Raw genomic sequence first — 21,977 nt, 5'->3', positions numbered from 1 at the left:
GATAAAAAAAATACTTAAAGAGGTGGATAAACAGTAATTCCCAATGTGGAATGAAACTACAGAGAAACAAACAAAAGTTGCTTATGGAATCTTTCTTCATTTTTTACCACCTACAGTACTTCCATTGGATTGTGATTTATACCTTCTTTCTTCTTAATATGAAGTTTGAAATTGCAATACAGAGAAGAAATCCCAAATAAATATGTCCGTATCCACAAAGTATCTCAGAGTAGAAGTGCTGATCTAGGATCATTTGAATCTGTTAGATCATAATGAACAAGATTAAATGGACAGATCCTAGATCAGCACTCCTACTCAGATGGTTTATGGATATGGGCCCTGGATTCCAGAAACATAGAATTGGTCCTGCACTGTGAAAATGTAATAAAACAATAGTAACGTAACAAAACAATCTCCACAGCCCAGGACAACGTTTTTATTTTGGCATTTCAGGATTTTTGCTTTCTGTGTTTGTTGAATAGCACCCAAAAGCAATTCATTGGGTAAACATGTAAACTATTTCCAATGAGATAAATGGTGTTTTTACTGTAGGCTTGCCCACCCCCCCCCCCGCCCCCCCCCCGCCCCCCCAAAAACTGTTTTGAATCCTTTTCAATCCTACCTCCAAAATGATGATACTCTGACTTTTGTGAGGGATGAAAACTACTTAGTTTTCTCAAAGAAGATACAAAGCTAGGCTATATTTGACAAAATATCAAGTCTCTCTGAAGGAGGTTTAATGCATTAAAGTACTGTGCTGAGAGTCTAAAGTCCCCTGTATCTTGAGTAGTTCTATGTTTCCTGGAGGGTATTTCAAAAAGCAGAATCAATATGGTAGTCAGCTTTAAAATAATAACAACCCAAATCTCCCAGGTCAGTTCACAGGAGAGGTCAAATGGAAAGGGGCATCAATGGGTAAGTATTACTTTATCAACTCACTGTACATGTTAATGATAAGGAGAATCAAGTTATATCAGTTAGCTGGGCAAACCCTTTGATCCTATTTGTGAAATACAACCCAGGTCATCAAAACCATTCAGCACATTGAACGTCTTTGAATTACGTGCTTTTTGATCAGGCAACAACCTACTCCTGATTTAAAATGGTAAAAAATGACTTAAAACCAACAATACACCCACTACACATAATTATCTCTACAGACACATTGTACAGTATGTAGAGTATGTATAGTATCCTTGATTCATAATGAGCCTTTCCATGGAGTCGGTGCTTATCATCTGTGGTCTAGATTTATAGCACTAGTGACAAATGGAAGCTCCACTTTCCAGTAAACATGAAATTTAGTTTTGGAATGATTGGGAACAGAGTGAATATTTACAGTGTGGAATTGTGTTCATGGATATTTGTGGCTGTTTTCCAGTTATTGTAACCTCTCCTAACAGACCATAAAACCACTTTCTTACACAAGTTTCTACACAAGTATTCTTATTTTGCTAGATATTTCTATGTACCTAGCAAAATACATACCAAATAGAACTTGCAGGCAAAATAGTTCAGTTTCAATAGAAACCTGTTTTCTCCTAAAAAACAGCAATATCTAAAATACAGTATATATATTTTTTTAATTTCACAGCCCCACGTTGTACATGTTATTACGTAGGTCTTTCACAGACAATCAAAGATTCACAAATGTGTAAACAGGTCTGCTTTCACAACATGAATGAAATCGTAAAAATATACATAGCCAATGCATTAATTCTTTAGAAGTATTGCTGATGTACAGCAATGCGTCCCAGCCTCTTTCACTCAAAATGTGCACCTCTCCATCGATACAAGACCATAAAATCTGAAATATCTGATGTCCTCAATTCCAGTCCAAACCAAAACTTCTAGAAGCCCCCTCTCCCCACATCTTGGTATTGTTAAGTGGGCTGAGGTCAGTGGGCCATTACTGGTACTACGGTCCAGCTCAGAGGGAGGTCTCCAGGCTGTTCAGCGGGCTCCCAGGGCATGTCGGAAGCACAGCACTCTCATTCCCGCTAATCTTTGGGCTCTCCTTGTGGAGGGGGATGACCATGTCCACAGCGTTATTGTTCTGGTTGGGCGAGGACGGGAGGGTGGCCAGTTTGGAGTGTGGGGGCAGAGTCTGTGTAGCGTTGCGCTTGGTGGGAGCATCGTCCTCCCCCTCTGTGTCGTCGATGAGTGGGATCTGTGGCTCTGAGTCTTCTATCCTGAACTCTGGGGTTGTCATGAAGTTGTGGATGGAGTTGCGGGACTCCGGGGTCTCCAGGCCCTCGTAGGGGGACATAGTGTCTCGGAAGGCATTCACTACGCGGATCTGGACAGTTTGGGGACAAAGACACAGTCAAAATATGAGTATTGAGACCCCATTGAAAGTTAATAAAGCACAATACTGAGTTTGTATCCAGGCCAATGGTAGCTATGGTTTGGTGTAAAGCTGAGGGATGATTGTGAGCTGAGATGTAATTGTGAGTTGACCATACATACCTGAGTCTGGATCCTGCCTAGACCTCTGCACCAGAGAACCTGTCCCCTCCTCATCTCCATCTCAGCGTGGTCGATCTCGTCTAGGTCCTCCATCTCCTCCAGCTCCTCCTCAGGGATCTCCGCCTGCTGTGTGCCATGGCCTGCAGACTTCAGGAACTTCAGCCGGCTGGTGGGGACAGTGGTGACCACCTATAAATGAAACACAAACTCAAATGGTGAAAACATACAAAGCGGGAGGCAGAGTGACGATGCAGTACTGAAGGAGAGACAGAGGAGGAAGGAACTGTGTGCGAGGTAGAGTCATTCAGCTTACCTCTTGTCATTTATTAACAGGCAAGTAGATCACAGGGACTTTGAAGGACATTAGAAACCGGCAAGAAGCTCACCTGACCCCACAGTAGACATCCAAAGCCCAAGAAGACACACCAGAGCCATTGGTCGATGGTGAGGCCCACACAGCTGAAAGGTTTCCCTCCAAACTGCACTATCACAATCTGGATGACAAAACACAGGGTGATTGGAGAGCATTGCTACTTTCTTTCCAATATGAAATCCCCTGTGTGAATTTCCTGTATGGATCTGAATGCTGCTCACCTGGATGATGAACGTTCCGAACACAATGGAGCAGAAGATCATATTTTTGAAGATGCCGTCAAAGACGTTGCGCTCGCCGTGGATCTTGCGGGCGTTGATCTCGTTGAAGAGTTGCATCATGACGAAGGTGTTGAAGACAATTGTGTAATGTTCTGAGGGAGGGGCGTGGAGTGGCGCGTACCTCCCACTATCAATGTCGAACATCTGCTCCCCTGTGGTGGAAACATAGGTGCAGTGCATACTGACAGGCCCACTGGAGACCAGCAATACGATCACGTAATACGATATATTTGCTTTCATAACTTTATCAAGAACAAAGTTAGATTTCATAGAGGGGAAAAAAATACATGAATTTTAATGTCAATGTCCAATTGGCACGACTAACTGAATTGACCCCAGGCGGTACTCACCGGCGAACAACAGAGTGAAGATGATGGTGAGCTGGTAGACGGCGTGGCCCAGGATGTTCTTCATCATGGTTCGAGAGATGAGGGGCTTGTTGCGGCCGTATGGCTTCCTCAGCAGGAGAGACTCAGTTGGGGGCTCAGTGGCCAGGGCCAGCGAGGCAAAGGTGTCCATGATCAGGTTCACCCACAGCATCTGGACAGCTTTGAGAGGAGAGTCCTGAGGGGAGATGTAGTTTGAGTTATGTGTAGCGCTCCACTTTTCAAAGACAGTTGTAACTTGTAGAGTAGATAATAAAAACTCCCTATAGGCAGTTAGACTCTCTGTGCCTCAACTTTACAAGCAGAAAGGCAAGATGGGAAGGATGAACATGGCAGAAATAGAGAGTGTCTCACCTGTGTGATGCAGGCTCCGGTGAAGGCCACAATGACAGCCACCACATTAACCGTCAGCTGGAACTGGAGAAACTTGGAGATGCTATCGTAGACGTTCCGTCCCCACATCACCGCCTTGACGATGCTGCTGAAGTTGTCATCTGTCAGGATGATGTCTGAGGCCTCTTTGGCCACATCCGTGCCTGCAATGCCCTGTGGGCACATCATGTCACAGCGTATTAGTCACAGCACCAAAAGTATCTGTCTGGTTGAATGAGAGAGAGAACCTACTCATGTAATATTGATGGGACATAACATGTGCCAGATCTTGGAGTATAATAATACCATGGCAAATCCAACATCAGCTTTCTTCAAGGCAGGGCCGTCATTAGTACCATCTCCTGTTACAGCAACAACTTGTCTTGGTTCTTGTACAGTGCTATCCATTATACCTGTGAACAGAGGCAAGCATCATCCCTTTAGATAATAATATGTGTGACCCAAAAATGTATCTGTAACTTTCCAAAGATAGTGATGAATGAAAAAGAATAACCACAAACATACCTTTCACTAAGGTATGTTTGTCAGTGGGTGAGGATCTTGCAAGCACACGGAGTTTGGGCCAAATCTTATCAATGCGCTCCTGCTCAATCTGGAAGTAGACAGTTCCTTGGGTTACTGTATCATCCCATTTTTTTTTTACAGAAACAGTTCTATTTTGTGAGAGGAATATTACCTCTCCCAGTTCGTTTCTAATTCGTCGGTTGAACTCTTTGCCGTCTATACAGAGGAAGTCATCTCCGGGCTGCAGTATGCCGCACTTGCTAGCGATAGCCCGAGCCGTGTTGATGTTGTCACCTGTGACCATGCGCACCGTGATGCCAGCGCGCTGACACCTCTTAATGGCGTCAGGGACCTAGGGTGGAAGAAGAATACCTTACTGTCCATTTTTTCTCTTCAGATTATGGAAATGCGTGTTTTGCTTATAATCCAACGCCCCAGAGACACACTCACAAACACCTGCTTTCCTTTTTAGGGTGATTATACATGTACATTGTTGAGTGTTATAGCAACACAAACATTTACCTTCTTCAATTAATTGGACCTTTGCAACAAGAACCTTTGTTTGGGCTCCAATGGCCCTTTTACCTCTGGCCGTACGGGGTCCTCGATGCCCACCACACACAAACAGGTGAGGCCAGTGAGGATGTCAGTTTCGTTTTCCCAGTCAGGCTCGCCATCGGCAGGGGGGAAGTCCCTGTAGGCCAGGCAGATGGTCCTGAGGCCCTCGGAGGCCATGGGCTCGATCACCTTCTTCACCACGTCATCTCTGTCCCTGGACTTGAAGACCTTAGCCTCCCCATTGGCTGTCATGATCTTACAACACCTGCGTTGAGATAAAGAGAGAATTTATTTTAGGTTTATATTTCTATTAGGTTTATATTAAGTTTATATACTGTATATATTAGGTTTATATTTATATACTGTATATATTAGGTTTATATTTATATTAGGTTTATATTTATATTAAGTTTATATACTGTATATATTAGGTTTATATTTATATACTATATATATATATATATTAGGTTTATATTTATATTAAGTTTATATTCATATTAGGTTTCTGACAAATAATACTGAGCAAGTTAATTTGTTGAGTTAATTTGCACGAAAGGGAAAAACAGAAAGTCCCGGCCTACTTCTTCAGGAGGATCTCTGATGCTCCTTTGCTGAACATGCGGTAGCTCCCATCTGCGTTCTTTAGCACCGTGCTCATGGACTTCCTGACTGAGTTGAAGGTGTAGACCTTGAAGAGCTTCTCCTCTGGGATCTCATTGCGGATGGTCATATAGTCCCGTCTCAGATCCAAGACAAAGCCCAGCAAGGCACATTCAGTCTTGTTGCCCACTTGGCGCGGCAGCCCGCCCTCCTTCTCAGGAGACTGAGACACACCATTTACACATTAAGGTCAGTTCCAAACTTCAAATCAGCTAACATAAATGAAATTCTTTACAAATATTTCCCATTGATATCAATGCAAGAGGATTTGGCTCTGGCTTGAAATCCCTGACCTGGCACTCAATGTATTTGCACAGATGTCAATAAAAGATTGCCAAGAAAAGAGCTTTATTGCAGATCTTTTTGTGTTCTGTTTGCCAGAGTTGAAAATCTCAACAGAATGAAATATTTTCACTTACCATGATCTTGGAAGTGTAAGCACAGTTGACTCCGATGCCCATAATGAGCAGGTCCAAGACTTTGCCTGGGATGAGGTCAGGCTCAGGAACCACCCTGTAGTGCCTGGCTCCCAGATAAGCCTGGACCACGGTCATCCTGTTCATGGTTAATGTCCCCGTTTTGTCAGAGCAGATGGCTGTGGCATTGCCCATGGTTTCACAGGCATCCAGGTGCCTCACCAGGTTGTTGTCTTTCATCATTTTCTGAGGAAGAGAGGAGGCTATTATTTGTGATCTGGCAATGCGTTTCTTAATTACTCCTGTCTGAATTATACATACTGTATTAACATAGTAGTGATACCTACTTTGACAGAGTATGCCAATGAGATGGTGACGGCCAAGGGGAGCCCTTCGGGCACGGCCACCACTAGCACAGTTACGCCAATGATGAAGAACTTGACACAGAACTGTATGTAGATGGGTGTGCAGTCCGCGACCCATGGTAGGCCCTGGATCCAGAAAGTGTCCACCATAAACAGAGTTATCAGGATGATTACTGTTAATCCCGACATGAACAGGCCTGGACAGGGGAAAGGATAGGAAAGAGGAAAATATCTTTAATGATGACAAACTGAGACAATCCGCTGTGGAAATCAAACGCACTTTCAGAATTCCGAATTTTGCTTGGCTGAAATAGAGGGCTTCCCTTGTGATGGTTTTACCTGCTTTGCCGATCTGCACCGCTAATTTGGTCAACTTCCCCTGGAGCACAGACTTTTCCTTCTTTGGTAGGTTGGCTTTCTTCTTCTCCTCTCCTCCATCGTCACTGTTTAGGGGCTGCATCTCCACGCCTGCACCACCCTTAGACTTACCTGAGGGAGACGAGAGGATGGGTTCAAATGACATTAAGTTGAAATAGAGACATTTTGGGAAACATCGGGTTCACATCTAATTCACAACATGAGCCCATCAAAACTAATTTCTTCAGAGATGACAAGAGTGTAACTATACTCCCCGAATAACTATACTCTGTGAGTAACTATACTCACTGAGTAACTATGCTCTCTGAGTAACTAACTATACTCAATGAGTAACTAACTATACTCCAGAAGTGGATATATTCCCTGAGTGACTAACTATACTCCCCGAGTAACTATAACTATACAGAAGCTAGCCAGAGGTTAGCCATTTTCACTGGCTAACGTTGGAGTTCAGCTAGCCACGGTTAGCTGTCCTCAGCTATCCATTAGCTCGAAAAGCTATCGCCAGTTTTTGTACAGCGCGACTCAGACCAGAGCACACCGGACCTATTCTCTCTCCTTTCCCCGATTTCTACCGCAGGCTCTGGACATTTACACCTGGATCTTGCAGCCAACTAGCTGCTACCTGAGTGACTATTGGCAACGTCGGTCCCGGAATTAACACACATTATCCCGGAGCTAGCCAGCTGAAGAGTTCCGTCAGCCACTCGTGGGCTTTTCCTGAGCTAGCCAGCTGAAGTGTCTCCTGGGCTACAATCACCTATCCTGACCCGCTTTACTGCCGATGCGGAGCCCCATCGGGCCCTCACGACTGGACCACCGACTTTATCTGCCCGAGGGAGTTATCCAACTGGCCCCTCTGTCGCGACGTAACCTGATCGCCCATCTGCGGCCCACTAATCGTTAATCGTTAGCTGTCTTATCGGCTGCGATCTGAATAGGTCTATCGGACACTTTTCTTGGGCCACTATAACTAACTATTTTGCCAACTTGGACTGGTCCCCCCTTCCACACGGAACCCCACTAACCCACAGACGGAAACGCACGAGGTGGCTAAAAACAGACCTCCCTCCATCTTCCACCAGCTTGCTTCCTATGGCCCGGCTAGCTGTCTGAATCTCACTGGACCCTTTGATCACTCGGCTAAGCATGCCTCTCCTCAATGTCAATATGCAATGTCCATTGCTGTTCTGGTTAGTGTTTATTGGCTTATTTCACTGTAGAGCCTCTAGCCCTGCTCATTATACCTTATCCAACCTCTCAGTTCCTCCACCCACACATGCTATGACACATCTTCTGGTTTCAATGATGTTTCTAGAGACAATATCTCTCTCATCATCACTAAATGCCTTGGTTTACCTCCTCTGTATTCACATCCCACCATACCTTTGTCTGTACATTATACCTTGAAGCTATTTTATCGCCCCCAGAAACCTGCTCCTTTTTCTCTCTATTCTGGACGTCACAGACGACCAATTCTTATAGCTTTTAGCCGTACCCTTATACTCATTCTTCTCTGCTCCTCTGGGGATGTAGAGGTGAATCCAGGCCCTGCAGTGCCTGGCTCCACTCCTACTCCCCAGGCGCTCTCTTTTGATGACTTCTGTAACCGTAATAGCCTTGGTTTCATGCATGTTAACATTAGAAGCCTCCTCCCTAAGTTTGTTTTATTCACTGCTTTAGCTCACTCTGCCAACCCGGATGTCCTAGCTGTGTCTGAATCTTGGCTTAGGAAGTCCACCAAAAACTCTGAAATCTTCATCCCTAACTACAACGTTTTCAGACAAGATAGAACGACCAAAGGGGGCGGTGTTGCAATCTACTGCAGAGATAGCCTGCAGAGCTCTGTTCTGCTATCCAGGTCTGTACCCAAACAATTTGAACTTCTACTTTTAAAAATCCACCTCTCCAAAAACAAGTCTCTCACCGTCGCCGCCTGCTATAGACCCCCCTCGGCCCCTAGCTGTGCTCTGGACACCATATGTGAACTGATTGCCCCCCATCTATCTTCAGAGCTCGTGCTACTAGGTGACCTAAACTGGGACATTAACACCCCAGCCATCCTACAATCCAAGCTTGATGCCCTCAATCTCACACAAATTATTAATGAACCCACCAGGTACAACCCCAAAGCCGCAAACACTGGCACCCTCATAGATTTCATCCTAACCAACGTGCCCTCTAAATACACCTCTGCTGTTTTCAACCAAGATCTCAGCGATCACTGCCTCATTGCCTGCACCCGTAATGGTTCAGAGGTCAAACGCCCTCCACTCATCACTGTCAAACGCTCCCTGAAACATTTCAACGAGCAAGCCTTTCTAATCGACCTGGCCCTGGTATCCTGGAAAGATATTGACCTCATCCCGTCAGTAGAGGATGCCTGGTTATTTTTTTTAAATGCCTTCCTCACCATCTTAAATAAGCATGCCCCTTTCAAGAAATTTAGAACCAGGAACAGATATAGCCCTTGGTTCTCCCCAGACCTGACTGCCCTTAACCAACACAAAAATATCCTGTGGCGTTCTGCATTAGCATCGAACTGCCCCCGCGATATGCAACTTTTCAGAGAAGTTAGAAACCAATACACACAGGCAGTTAGAAACGCCAAGGCTAGCTTTTTATAAACAGAAATTTGCTTCCTGCAACTCAAACTCTAAAAAGTTCTGGGACACTGTAAAGTCCATGGAGAATAAGAACACCTCCTCCCAACTGCCCACTGCACTGAGGATAGGAAACTCTGTCACCACCGATAAGCCCACTATAATTGAGAATTTCAATAAGCATTTTTCTACGGCTGGCCATGCTTTCCACCTAACTACCCCTACTGCATTCAACAGCACTGCACCCCCCACAGCTACTCGCCCAAGCCTCCCCCATTTCTCTTTCTCCCAAATCCATTCAGCTGATGTTCTGAAAGAGCTGCAAAATCTGGACCCCTACAAATCAGCTGGGCTTGACAATCTGGACCCTTTCTTTCTAAAATTCTGCCGAAATTATTGCAACCCCTATTACTAGCCTGTTCAACCTCTCTTTCGTGTCGTCTGAGATTCGCATAGATTGGAAAGCAGCTGCTGTCATCCCCCTCTTCAAAGGAGGTGACACTCTTGACACAAATTGCTACAGACCTATATCCATCCTACCCTGCCTTTCTAAGGTCTTCGAAAGCCAAGTCAACAAACAGATTACCGACCATTTCGAATCCCACCGCACCCTCTCCTCTATGCAATCTGGTTTCAGAGCTGGTCATGGGTGCACCTCAGCCACGCTCAAGGTCCTAAACGACATCGTAACCGCCATCGATAAGAAACAATACTGTGCTGCCGTATTCATTGACCTGGCCAAAGCTTTTGACTCTGTTAATCACCACATCCTCATCGGCAGACTCAGTAGCCTTGGTTTCTCAAACGATTGCGTCGCCTGGTTCACCAACTACTTCTCTGATAGAGTTCAGTGTGTCAAATCGGAGGGCCTGCTGTCCATACCTCTGGCAGTCTCTATGGGGGTACCACAGGGTTCAATTCTTGGGCAAACTCTTTTCTCTGTATACATCAATGATGTCGCTCTTGCTGCTGGTGAATCTCTGATCCACCTCTACGCAAACGACACCATTCTGTATACTTCTGGCCCTTCTTTGGACACTGTGTTAACAACCCTCCAGACGAGCTTCAATGCCATCCAACTGCTCCTAAATACAAGTAAAACTAAATGCATGCTCTTCAACCGATCGCTGCCTGCACCTGCCCGCCTGTCCAGCATCACTTCTCTGGACGGTTCTGACTTAGAATTTGTGGATAACTACAAATACCTAGGTGTCTGGTTAGACTGTAAACTCTCCTTCCAGACTCACATCCATCATCTCCAATCCAAAGTTAAATCTAGAATTGGCTTCCTATTTCGCAACAAAGCATCCTTCACTCATGCTGCCAAACATACCCTCGTAAAACTGACCATCCTACCAATCCTCGACTTCGGCAATGTCATTTACAAAATAGCCTCCAATACCCTACTCAACAAGCTGGATGCAGTCTATCACAGTGCCATCCGTTTTGTCACCAAAGCCCCATATACTACCCACCACTGCGACCTGTACGCTCTCATTGGCTGGCCTTCGCTTCATAATCGTCGCCAAACACATTGGCTCCAGGTCATCTACAAGACCCTGCTAGGTAAAGTCCCCCCTTATCTCCGCTCACTGGTCACCATAGCAGCACCCACCTGTAGCACGCGCTCCAGCAGGTATATCTCTCTGGTCACCCCTAAAGCCAACTCCTCCTTTGGTCGTCTCTCCTTCCAGTTCTCTGCTGCCAATGACTGGAACGAACTACAAAAATCTCTGAAACTGGAAACACTTTTCTCCCTCACTAGCTTTAAGCACCAGCTATCAGAGCAGCTCCCAGATCACTGCACCTGTACATAGCCCATCTATAATTTAGCCCAAACTACTACCTCTTCCCCTACTGTATTTATTTATTTTATTTATTATTTTGCTCCTGTGCACCATATTATTTATATTTTAACTTTGAACTTTCTTCAAATTATAATTCTACCATTCCAGTGTTTTACTTGCTATACTTTATTTACTTTGCCACCATGGCCTTTTTTTGCCTTTACCTCCCTTATCTCACATCATTTGCTCACATTGTATATAGTCTTATTTTTGTCTACTGTATCATTGATTGTATGTTGTTTTACTCCATGTGTAACTCTGTGTTTTTGTATGTTGTCGAACTGCTTTGCTTTATCTTGGCCAGGTCGCAATTGTAAATGAGAACTTGTTCTCAACTTGCCTACCTGGTTAAATAAAGGTGAAATAAAAACAATATTTAAAAAATACTCTGAGTAACTAACTATGCGCCCTAAGCAACTACACTCCCTGAGTAAATAACTATACTACCTGAATAATTAGACTCTCTGAGTAACTAACTATAGTCCCTGAGTAACTAACAATAGTCCTTGAGTAACTATACTCCCTGGGTAATTATACTCCCTGAGTGTAAGGAATAAGATAAGGCATAAGGCAGTAAAAACCAGGAGAAAACTACTTTTACACTATCAATACATTCTCTTCAGTTGTCTCTTTATTTTTTCCAGATACATTAGATAAAAAAGTCAAACATTAGCAAACATGAGCACCTTATAATACAATAGTTGTAATAAGAATTGTTGATGCATCCAATTAACAAATAATTAAATGTGGGAAATAAAATAGTACATTGGTGTGTAAGGAGTCATAGTTGGATGGCAGGGGTTGTTGATACTGCATGGAAACGGATAGGGGGTGCTATTCTATGTAATACACCGCAGTGACACTATGGTGTTTGGCTCACAGTCTTTAATCCTAGTCTGGGGATTATTGCTCTTTCTTGGCTGAGATTCTCTACAAGCCAATCCAACCGCCATCATCCCAAAACATGCCCACGTTCTGTAAATGTACAAACACACACTCACTAGAACCCTAAATACTCAACACGTTAGTAAGTGAAGTAAAGGGACCTTGTTCATCCAGGCAAATGTGTGAGTGAGCGTGTGTGTGTGTAAGTGTTTAAGTGTGCTGATCCGAAAACAGTACAGGTTGTTAGCTAAAGGAAGAAAAGCAGAGGGGGAAAGCAGCTGCTGAGATTAAGAGCTGTAATCTCCTTGGTCCTAATCACCATGAGAAGAGTCAAGAGCACCTGCTGCTCAGGACCACATGGACACACACATTACCATATGCCCTCAGGGAAACACAGGGCCGCACCGGCGGCCGGAGCGATTCGTAGCGAGGCCTAGCTCAGACTTTACCCACCTCACGCAGACCAGATCATACAGAGTCTATATAAACACACAAACCAAACTATACAGTACTCAATATAAACACACCATGCTCGCGAAGTGCACACAAATAAAAACTAGCAGCTTCAATATATACTGCTCAAAAAAATAAAGGGAACACTTAAACAACACAATGTAACTCCAAGTCAATCACACTTCTGTGAAATCAAACTGTCCACTTAGGAAGCAACACTGATTGACAATAAATTTCACATGCTGTTGTGCAAATGGAATAGACAACAGGTGGAAATTATAGGCAATTAGCAAGACACCCCCAATAAAGGAGTGGTTCTGCAGGTGGTAACCACAGACCACTTCTCAGTTCCTATCCTTCCTGGCTAATGTTTTGGTCACTTTTGAATGCTGGCGGTGCTTTCACTCTAGTGGTAGCATGAGACGGAGTCTACAACCCACACAAGTGGCTCAGGTAGTGCAGCTCATCCAGGATGGCACATCAATGCGAGCTGTGGCAAGAAGGTTTGCTGTGTCTGTCAGCGTAGTGTCCAGATCATGGAGGCACTACCAGGAGACAGGCCCGTACATCAGGAGACGTGGAGGAGGCCGTAGGAGGGCATCAACCCAGCAGCAGGACCGCTACCTCTGCCTTTGTGCAAGGAGGAGCAGGAGGAACACTGCCAGAGCCCTGCAAAATGACCTCCAGCAGGCTACAAATATGCATGTGTCTGCTCAAACGGTCAGAAACAGACTCCATGAGGGTGGTATGAGGGCCGATGTCCACAGGTGGGGGTTGTGCTTACATCCCAACACCGTGCAGGACGTTTGGCATTTGCCAGAGAACACCAAAATTGGCAAATTCGCCACTGGCGCCCTGTGCTCTTCACAGATGAAAGCAGGTTCACACTGAGTACATGTGACAGACGTGACAGTCTGGACACGCCGTCGAGAACGTTCTGCTGCCTGCAACATCCTCCAGCATGACCGGTTTGGCGGTGGGTCAGTCATGGTGTGGGGTGGCATTTCTTTGGGGGGCCGCACAGCCCTCCATGTGCTCGCCAGAGGTAGCCTGACTGCCATTAGGTACCGAGATGAGATCCTCAGACCCCTTGTGAGACCATATGCTGGTGCGGTTGGCCCTGGGTTCCTCCTAATGCAAGACAATGCTAGACCTCATGTGGCTGGAGTGTGTCAGCAGTTCCTGCAAGAGGAAGGCATTGATGTTATGGACTGGCCCGCCCGTTCCCCAGACCTGAATCCAATTGAGCACATCTGGGACATCATGTCTCGCTCCATCCACCAACGCCACGTTGCACCACAGACTGTCCAGGAGTTGGCGGATGCTTTAGTCCAGGTCTGGGAGGAGATCCCTCAGGAGACCATCCGCCACCTCATCAGGAGCATGCCCAGGCGTTGTAGGGAGGTCATACAGGCACGTGGAGGCCACACACACTACTGAGCCTCGTTTTGACTTGTTTTAAGGACATTACATCAAAGTTGGATCAGCCTGTAGTGTGGTTTTCCACTTTAGTTTTGAGTGTGACTCCAAATCCAGACCTCCATGGGTTGATAAATTGGATTTCCATTGATTATTTTTGTGTGATTTTGTTGTCAGCACATTCAACTATGTAAAGAAAAAAGTATTTAATAAGATTATTTCATTCATTCAGATCTAGGATGTGTTATTTTAGTGTTCCCTTTATTTTTTTGAGCAGTGTAGATATAACACACAATAACAAACCTACCTTTCTTGTTTTTCTCGTCTTTCTTATCTGTGGAGAGAAAGAAACGACTGCACTTAAAAACGGATCCATTTACACATCAGCAAAGAGCTTCTCCCTTTTGCAGAGTGGCAAAACCCTTCTAGTTGTAATGTGAACCCTTGGATGTGAGTTTAATTGACGGCTAGCCCTTATACATCACATTGGAAACTAAGAGGTGTAAATGCTCTGACATGCATTCCTGTCTCAACTCCCTAATAGTGTACTCCCTCACTATGACAATCCCCTGATCAATGATACTGGGATTACAGAGTTAAAGACAACGCTCCCCTAACACTCCTGGCAGGAAGCTAAGGACCAGGTTGTTTAATTCACAGGCAGTAACTGTTTTTAGCCGGGGTGTGACAGGAGAGAGCTTCATGGTCCAACTAACCCAACTGCAGCCAGTTAACTGATATGTTAACCAACTGAGATGTTAACCAACTGAGATGTTAACCAACTGAGATGTTAACCAACTGAGATGTTAACCAACTGAGATCTTAAGTCTGCATCTTCTATAGTGCTCCCACATGCTGTTATTAACATGCACCACAATTCAGCTATAGAAACTGTTTGTGTATTGTGGTGTAAAGTGGGAACTTTGTTATTCATAGTGTTTTTATCATTTGCCCAGCATCTGAGTGGAAATATTGAATGTGCATGTCACTCACACACCATTGACAGACATCTTATCATTGAAGATAGTTTAAACCTTTTCAGGCATTTTAATAGATGACCCAAAGCCAAAAACTTCATTTTACTATCTCTCTTGAATGATTGATTGACCACTTCAGTTAATAAAGAGTGAATAACCTTGTCTGATATCACCTCTATGGAAGAAAATAGCTTTATGTCATGCCACTGGCACAATGTAGCAAGTGTATGCCTTATAGGATAAATTATAGCATAATGGAATATCTTATAGCACTTGTTGGACAGGGTTTTTCAAAACAATTCCATTTTATGTTTACTCCTATGGTGAGTCTCAATCAAAAGCAAGTAGGTCTATTTGTAACAGAGGTGAGAGGTTTGTTTGACACATTTAGTGGCAGATGGCTATGAAAGTACAATCCAGTTCAACATACTTTTCTTGTCCAGTTTGTCTTTCTTGTCCTTCTTTTCTTTCTTCTCTTTCTTTTTCCTCTCATTCTCTTTCTTCTTCTCCTCTTTCTCCCTCTTTTTCCTTTCCTTCTCCGCCTTTTCGTCCTCATCGTCATCTTCGTCTTCCTCGGCTCCAAGCAGTGTGAAAATGATGCCGGTCTGGGAGTTGACACCTACTGCTGTGATCAATATCTTCCCAGAACCCTCCATGACGTGGGTACCTGACGAAAGAACGTGGAGAGACATGATCACAGGAACCTAAACAATGGAATCTAAAATGGGATGGTAATTTTCCAGATTTCTATTGCATTTTTGAGAAAAGTGAAGAGGGGCATCTGTTAAATGTGTAATTAAATATGTAATTAAACTTCTATGGCCTAACAGTATCTATGGAGGAATAGAGAGTGTGTTGTTTCAAGTTGCTGTTGACTCCTAAGAGCTCTTAAGAAGAGTGATTGACAGTAATAGGAAAAGGCTACAACGTCTGATGCACCAAACAGATATTTCATTTCAGAATTTATTAAAATTAGGTTAAGATTAGTGTTACGAGATAGGGTACGTGTTAGGGTCAGCGCTAAAGGTTTTGTTAAGGTTAGGGTAAAGGTAAGGGTCAGTTTTAAGTTTTGGCTAGTTGGTTTAAGCGTCAGCTGTGTCCTTATAGCCTCTCCCACAACAATAATATATACCAGGCTTTTTTGGTCGTGATAGACAGAGCATGAGTAGTAATGTTGTTATTCTCTACTTGAGTAGGAATGGAAAATCAAATGGTCCATTCCGTCACCTAAATCCCCATTCATTCACTTTTTTTGGGTGCCTGCCAGTGCCACAGCAACTACAGTATTTCAAGGGAGAAAAACAAGTGCCTCAATCCATTATCATCTCTTAGTAGTAGTCTACAAACAGGGAGACCCATGTGGTCGTGTTGTGCAGTGGCAGTCAAGCCTTCAAGCTACAATCCATGAGGAAGTTTGATTAAAGTGATGCTCTAAAATGTTTTGTATAATTTCAGACAGTAGTTTTGAAAGTAGTGCTCACGAAGAGTAGCTGCTGCCTTGGCAAATACGATACAAAACTGGTCCCCGAAATTGGTCACAATTGTCTACTACGTCATCCATTTCGTATGATATGTTGCGAATTGCATGGGGCTATGGCCCATGACGTGAACATGCAAAACCAGTGAGGGAGAAGAGCCCTTCTCAAATGGAACAGTAATCTGTTGTCAACAAGGCAAGATGATGCATCGTTCAGAAACCAGAAAATATATGTTTGAATTTTCAAACTACTTTTCATTGAGAAGGCAGATAAAGCCTGTTAATCAAAATCACTCATGTTTGCATGTGAAAAGACAGAATCCTACTCATTACTCCACGTGCTTAAAACTACGTAACCTTTGTTTTGAGCCAACTTCGCCGTTGGCCAGAACGAGGGCACCTGGCTCATGCCCGGGAGGCAACTCAGTTCCAAAACGAATGCAATCAACGCTAACCCGCTTCACCCGGGACGTGCCCGGGGCATTAACAGAACTCCCTCATTAATTAAAACAATAACAAAGCGGCACCCCGCCTCTGTTTCTTTAAAAAGCTGAGTGATGGGCCTGGATAAATGTAAGCACTCTCAAATTAATAGAACAAGAAATGGATGCAAGAACTGACCATCCATGATATTATAATTGTTTTATTTTTTTATTTAACCTTTATTTAACTAGGCAAGTCAGTTAAGAACAAACTCTTATTTACAATGCTGGGCCAACTGTGCGCCGCCTTATGGAACTCCCAATCGCGGCCGGATGTGACACAGCCTGGATATCAAAATTACATTTTTAACCACGTTTTGAGGCTATACAGTGTTTGTTTTACGTTGTTGATAAACATTGTAGTAAAACAAGCTTTTGATGGGGTACAACAGTTGAACAAAGCTCATGAGGCATTTATAAAGTAATTTTTTCAAGAATCAATATCATTAATAAGTTTAAAAAAATGTACTTATCAACTAAGGATTCTAGCTTGAAACGGGAGCGATACCACTGGGCGTTATACAGTCTGATCCATATTGGATTTGTAACTAGACATCAGCCATATTATATGAAGAGAGGAAGGCTCATCATCATTACCTGACAGCAACATTGGATCGTTGTCCAATGTCTTCTTGACATGGTCAGATTCACCGGTTAGAGAGCTTTCATCGATTTTCAAATCATTTCCCTGGATCAGCACACCATCAGCAGGAAGAAGGTCACCTGGAAAAACATAGACATACACCAGACTGTTCAGCTGGGGGAGTTAGCTCATTTACCCCAGATTCAGACAGAGTAGAGGGAAAAAGTAGAATTGAAGATGCTCTTTGGTTTTAGGGCACACACACATATGCAAGCTAGCACACGGACACACACACAAATTAACACAGAACGGTATTTTTCTTTCAGGACCATACCGTATTTCACTTGTGCAACATCGCCGACTACGATCTCAGCCACGTGGATCTGGATGACTTGGCCTCCGCGGACCACCGTAAACTTCTGCTCCTGTTCAATACGGCTCTGCAGCCCGCGGAACTGCTTCTCTTTACTCCAGTCATTGAACGCTGTCACCAGGACCACACAGACGACGGAAAGGAGGATGGCTGCACCCTCAATCCAGCCCGCGTCTGCCTCCCCCTCATCCTCCACTCCTCCCGCTGCCTTTCCACAATCTGAAAGAAAGGGACAGTTGTCACTATCTGGATGTGCTACAAAGGACATAAGTACATTGCATTCCCTCCAGAATTGTGTTTTTATGCCTCGGCCTAACCCTAAATTGAGGACAAGTAGCTCAATCATTCTGATGACATTGTCAATTTTGTCTTTGGGAGCATGGCCATTACCCAAGGGATGCCACAGAAAGTATCCTACAATGATGATAAAACAGGAAGTACACTGTCTTGATCACAGGATGTACACTCGCGACCCACTACTGCCACTGAAGTCCTTTGTGGAACAGGATTATGGATTGATTGAAGTGTATAAGTATCAGAGTAAACCCCTTTATGATTAGATAATAGGCAGGATACTCACACTTTGTACCAAGCTATATCTCTTTCTATCAACAAAGTCAGAGACTTGTGACGATCCCCAGGAAGACACAGCAACAAAGTGCCGTCTGAAATTAGATCTGCTTGTTTTGGTCTGCAATGAATTCCCAACTATCCGTCCGATAACCAATTACCAGCAACTGCACAAGCCAGCCGCATGTATGACTGCATGCATGAAGTTTACAGTTGCAAAGTAGCAACAATCAGATATTTTGGTATTTAAATTGAGTAAATATGAATCACCTGGTGATTAATCCATTAGAGCAGGTATTCCCAAACTGGGGTACCCCCAGGGGTACGCGCAATGCCGTGGGGGGTACGCCAAATAAAAATGCAAATTTTCTAACAGTACATTTTTATTTTCCGATGGGGCTATACATTTGGGTGAGGTTTTTTTTCTCGCCTGAGTAGCCTCGTTTCACTGCCAAAAATAAAATTAAACCATCTAGTGTTCAGCAAAATAACACAATGTCAAATACAGGTAGCCTAGTCAAATAATTAACATCCAATCACATTAACTGGTACTCTGTCTCGGGAAACCTTCACTCTTGCGCAGACATTTAGAAACAAAACATGACAATTTGAAAAATAAGCCACAGGAGTTTATTGAGCGAGAATAAAGATGACTTTCGAGAAGTAAGACATGTATAAAAGCAACAGATACCATTAATAAGAAGGGGCTAGATGCTGAGCTACCGAGTGGCTAGGACAGGCAAGCCCCATACTATTGTGGAGGACTTACTGCTGCCGTGGATATGGCTGGGACAATGCTTGGGGAAAAGGCCAAAAAAACTATACAGACAATTACTTCATCAAACAACACTGTTTCACAATGCATCAGTGACATGGCAGGAGATGTTTTGAAACAATTACTGCTTCGCATACAAGACAGTGAATTATATGCGTTATAGCCGGATGAGTCAACAGACGTGGTGGTCCTGGCACAGCTCCTGGTATATATCCATTACGTTTATGGGGGGTAAATTAAGGAAGACATCCTCTCCCGCAAACCACTGGAAACCAGGACAACATGAGAGGATATTTGGACAGCTTTGTGACATCAAATGGACTTTGGCGGTCAGGATTTGTTGGTATCTGTACTGATGGCACAAAAGCCATGACAGGGAGACATAGTGGAGTGGTAACGTGTGTGCAAGCAGTTGCTCCCAACTCCACTTGGGTACACTGCAACATCCACCGAGAGGCTCTTGTTGCCAAGGGAATGCCTGACAGTTTGAAAGACGTTTTGGACACTACAGTGAAAATGGTTAACTTTGTTAAAGCAAGGCCCCTGAACTCTCGTGTATTTTCTGCACTATGCAATGATATGTGCAGCGACCATGTAATGCTTTTACAACATACAGAAGTGCTTTGGTTATCAAGGGGCAAAGTATTGACACGTTTTTTAAATTGAGAGATGAGCTTAAAGTTTTCTTTATTGACCATAATTTTCACTTGTCTGACCGCTTGCATGATGACGAGTTTCTCACATGACTGGCCTATCTGGGTGATGTTTTTTCTCACCTGAATGATCTGAATCTAGGATTACAGGGACTCTCTGCAACCATATTCAATGTGTGGGACAAAACTGAGGCTAAGAAGTTGGAGCTCTTTTCTGTCTGCATTAACAAGGACAACACACAGGTCTTTCCATCATTGTATTTTTTCTGTGTGGAAATGAACTCAAGCTTACGAAAAATGTCAAATGTGATATAGCGAAGCACCTGAGTGAGCTGGGTGCGCAATTACCCAGGTACTTTCCCGAAACAGATGACAAAAACAACTGGATTCGTTATCCCTTTCATGCCCTGCCTCCAGTCCACTTACCGATATCTGAATAAGAGAGCCTCATCAAAATTGCAACAAGCAGTTCTGTGAAAATTGAATTTAATCAGAAGCCACTGCCAGATTTCTGGATAGGCCTGCACTCAGAGTTTCTTGCCTTGGCAAATCGCGCTGTTAAGACACTGATGCCCTTTGCAACCACGTACCTATGTGAGAGTGGATTCTCGGCCCTCACTAGCATGAAAACTAAATAAAGGCACAGACTGTGTGTGGAAAATGATTTAAGACAGACTCTCTACAATACAATCCAACATTGCAGAGTTATGTGCATCCTTCCAAGCACACCCTTCTCATTAACCTGTGTTGAGTTATTTACAATTTTCGATGAACAAATAAGGTTTCATATGTGAGATGGCAAAATAAAGAGCAAAATTATTGATTATTATTATATTATTATTTGTGCCAGATGGTCTGCATGTCACTTGCCATGAGCCGGGTTGTGACAAAAACTCACACTCATTCTTATGTTTAATAAATGTATCTTATAGTGTGTGTGTGTGTGGCGGGCTTACAATGATGGCAAAAAACAACATTTGAGAGTGCGCTGACCCTGGTGCCAGAGGGGGTTCACAGCTGGATGTTGAATGTTTGAAGAGGTACGGGACTATAAAAAGTTTGGGAAGCACTGCATTAGAGGACATGGTATTTCAAATAAGAGTAGATACTTACTTTCTCTTTCGGCATCTGGAGGTCTATAAAAAGAAAGGCCTAATGAAATGATGGCTGCCACTTCTAGGATAATTAGTGTCACATCTTGTAACGCTTCCCACACTAACTGAAGAAATGTTTTTGGCTTTTTTGGAGGTATAACGTTCTGTCCAAACTCCTCTTTCCTTCTGGCGATGTCGTCAGCATGCCCTCCTAACCCTAGAGACGAAGGAGGGAAAGGAATTATTAACAACTGTATGCATTTTGTATTGTCTAGAATTCATATACTATCAGATACAGATATAGGATCTTAATCTGAGCCATAATAACACTGCAGCAACAGGAAAGGTGAATTATGTGAAATATTATTGATGGACATTTTCGTAGGGAAATAACAATCTTCAGAAGCCTTTTTAAACCTCCTGCATTGCAGGAAAGATCTGCAACGGGATGATAATCTGTACATAGTGTTACTCTCCCCCCTGGTTGAACTCCCATTTCTGAGCAAAGTAATGCAGACCTGTCTGTTTGAACTTTTCATTATGTTCACACACTGAACAGCAGAAACAGAACCTGTCAAGAACGGTTAGAGTTGTTTGTTTTTGGAGGCTTTCTAACCTGAAGCTTTAGACCTTTGTGGTGGCTCTGCATGGGCTGTGTTCATGACTAAACCTGACAAAGGTCGGAGGACCATGAACACGGCCCATGGAATGTTACATCACAGGGGTCTTTAGAACAGTCTAGCCAAATCAATGCCATTCAAAGCCCTCATCTGCCCTCAAACAACATGTTAGACTCAACAGTATGTTAAATAGCACTGGCATGCGCAAAAAGACCACTCAAAATACTTGCAGTAAGATGCATCTTTTTTTACGTTGTCCATGATGGCAATACTATGCAGATACTGTGCAGATACCATGCAGATACCAACAGTCAGTATGGGATCCTGTTTAATGATGCACCTGCGAGCTGCAATATTCCAATATCTTTGGTAAGATTTTTGTT

The 21,977-nt window shown here is 43.7% G+C and overlaps 1 protein-coding gene across 2 annotated transcripts in view; it reads right to left on the bottom strand.

The window, feature by feature from the left end:
• Positions 1-1,566: 1,566 nt before the first annotated feature.
• LOC106584599 (plasma membrane calcium-transporting ATPase 1) overlaps positions 1,567-21,977 on the bottom strand; it is a 41,251-nt gene continuing 20,840 nt past the window's right edge. For both annotated transcript variants that reach the window (XM_014170071.3, XM_014170072.3), the window contains exons 3-21: positions 20,994-21,191; positions 17,844-18,101; positions 17,524-17,649; positions 15,398-15,634; positions 14,298-14,324; positions 6,745-6,894; positions 6,388-6,602; positions 6,044-6,286; positions 5,546-5,787; positions 4,992-5,229; positions 4,579-4,758; positions 4,407-4,494; positions 4,188-4,294; positions 3,864-4,055; positions 3,474-3,687; positions 3,064-3,275; positions 2,856-2,963; positions 2,470-2,658; positions 1,567-2,299 (exon numbers count right to left, since the gene is read on the bottom strand). In XM_014170071.3, the coding sequence (XP_014025546.1) occupies positions 1,931-2,299; positions 2,470-2,658; positions 2,856-2,963; positions 3,064-3,275; positions 3,474-3,687; positions 3,864-4,055; positions 4,188-4,294; positions 4,407-4,494; positions 4,579-4,758; positions 4,992-5,229; positions 5,546-5,787; positions 6,044-6,286; positions 6,388-6,602; positions 6,745-6,894; positions 14,298-14,324; positions 15,398-15,634; positions 17,524-17,649; positions 17,844-18,101; positions 20,994-21,191 (3,593 nt within the window). In that variant the 3' untranslated portion in view covers positions 1,567-1,930. The remainder of the gene's footprint in view (positions 2,300-2,469; positions 2,659-2,855; positions 2,964-3,063; positions 3,276-3,473; positions 3,688-3,863; positions 4,056-4,187; positions 4,295-4,406; positions 4,495-4,578; positions 4,759-4,991; positions 5,230-5,545; positions 5,788-6,043; positions 6,287-6,387; positions 6,603-6,744; positions 6,895-14,297; positions 14,325-15,397; positions 15,635-17,523; positions 17,650-17,843; positions 18,102-20,993; positions 21,192-21,977) is intronic.

The sequence above is a fragment of the Salmo salar genome, chromosome 23 (assembly GCF_965601325.2).
Source record: "Salmo salar chromosome 23, fSalSal1, whole genome shotgun sequence".
NCBI classification, from domain to species: domain Eukaryota; kingdom Metazoa; phylum Chordata; class Actinopteri; order Salmoniformes; family Salmonidae; genus Salmo; species Salmo salar.
Note: the sequence above shows the minus strand (reverse complement) of the source record. Positions and strands in the feature narration are given on the sequence as shown.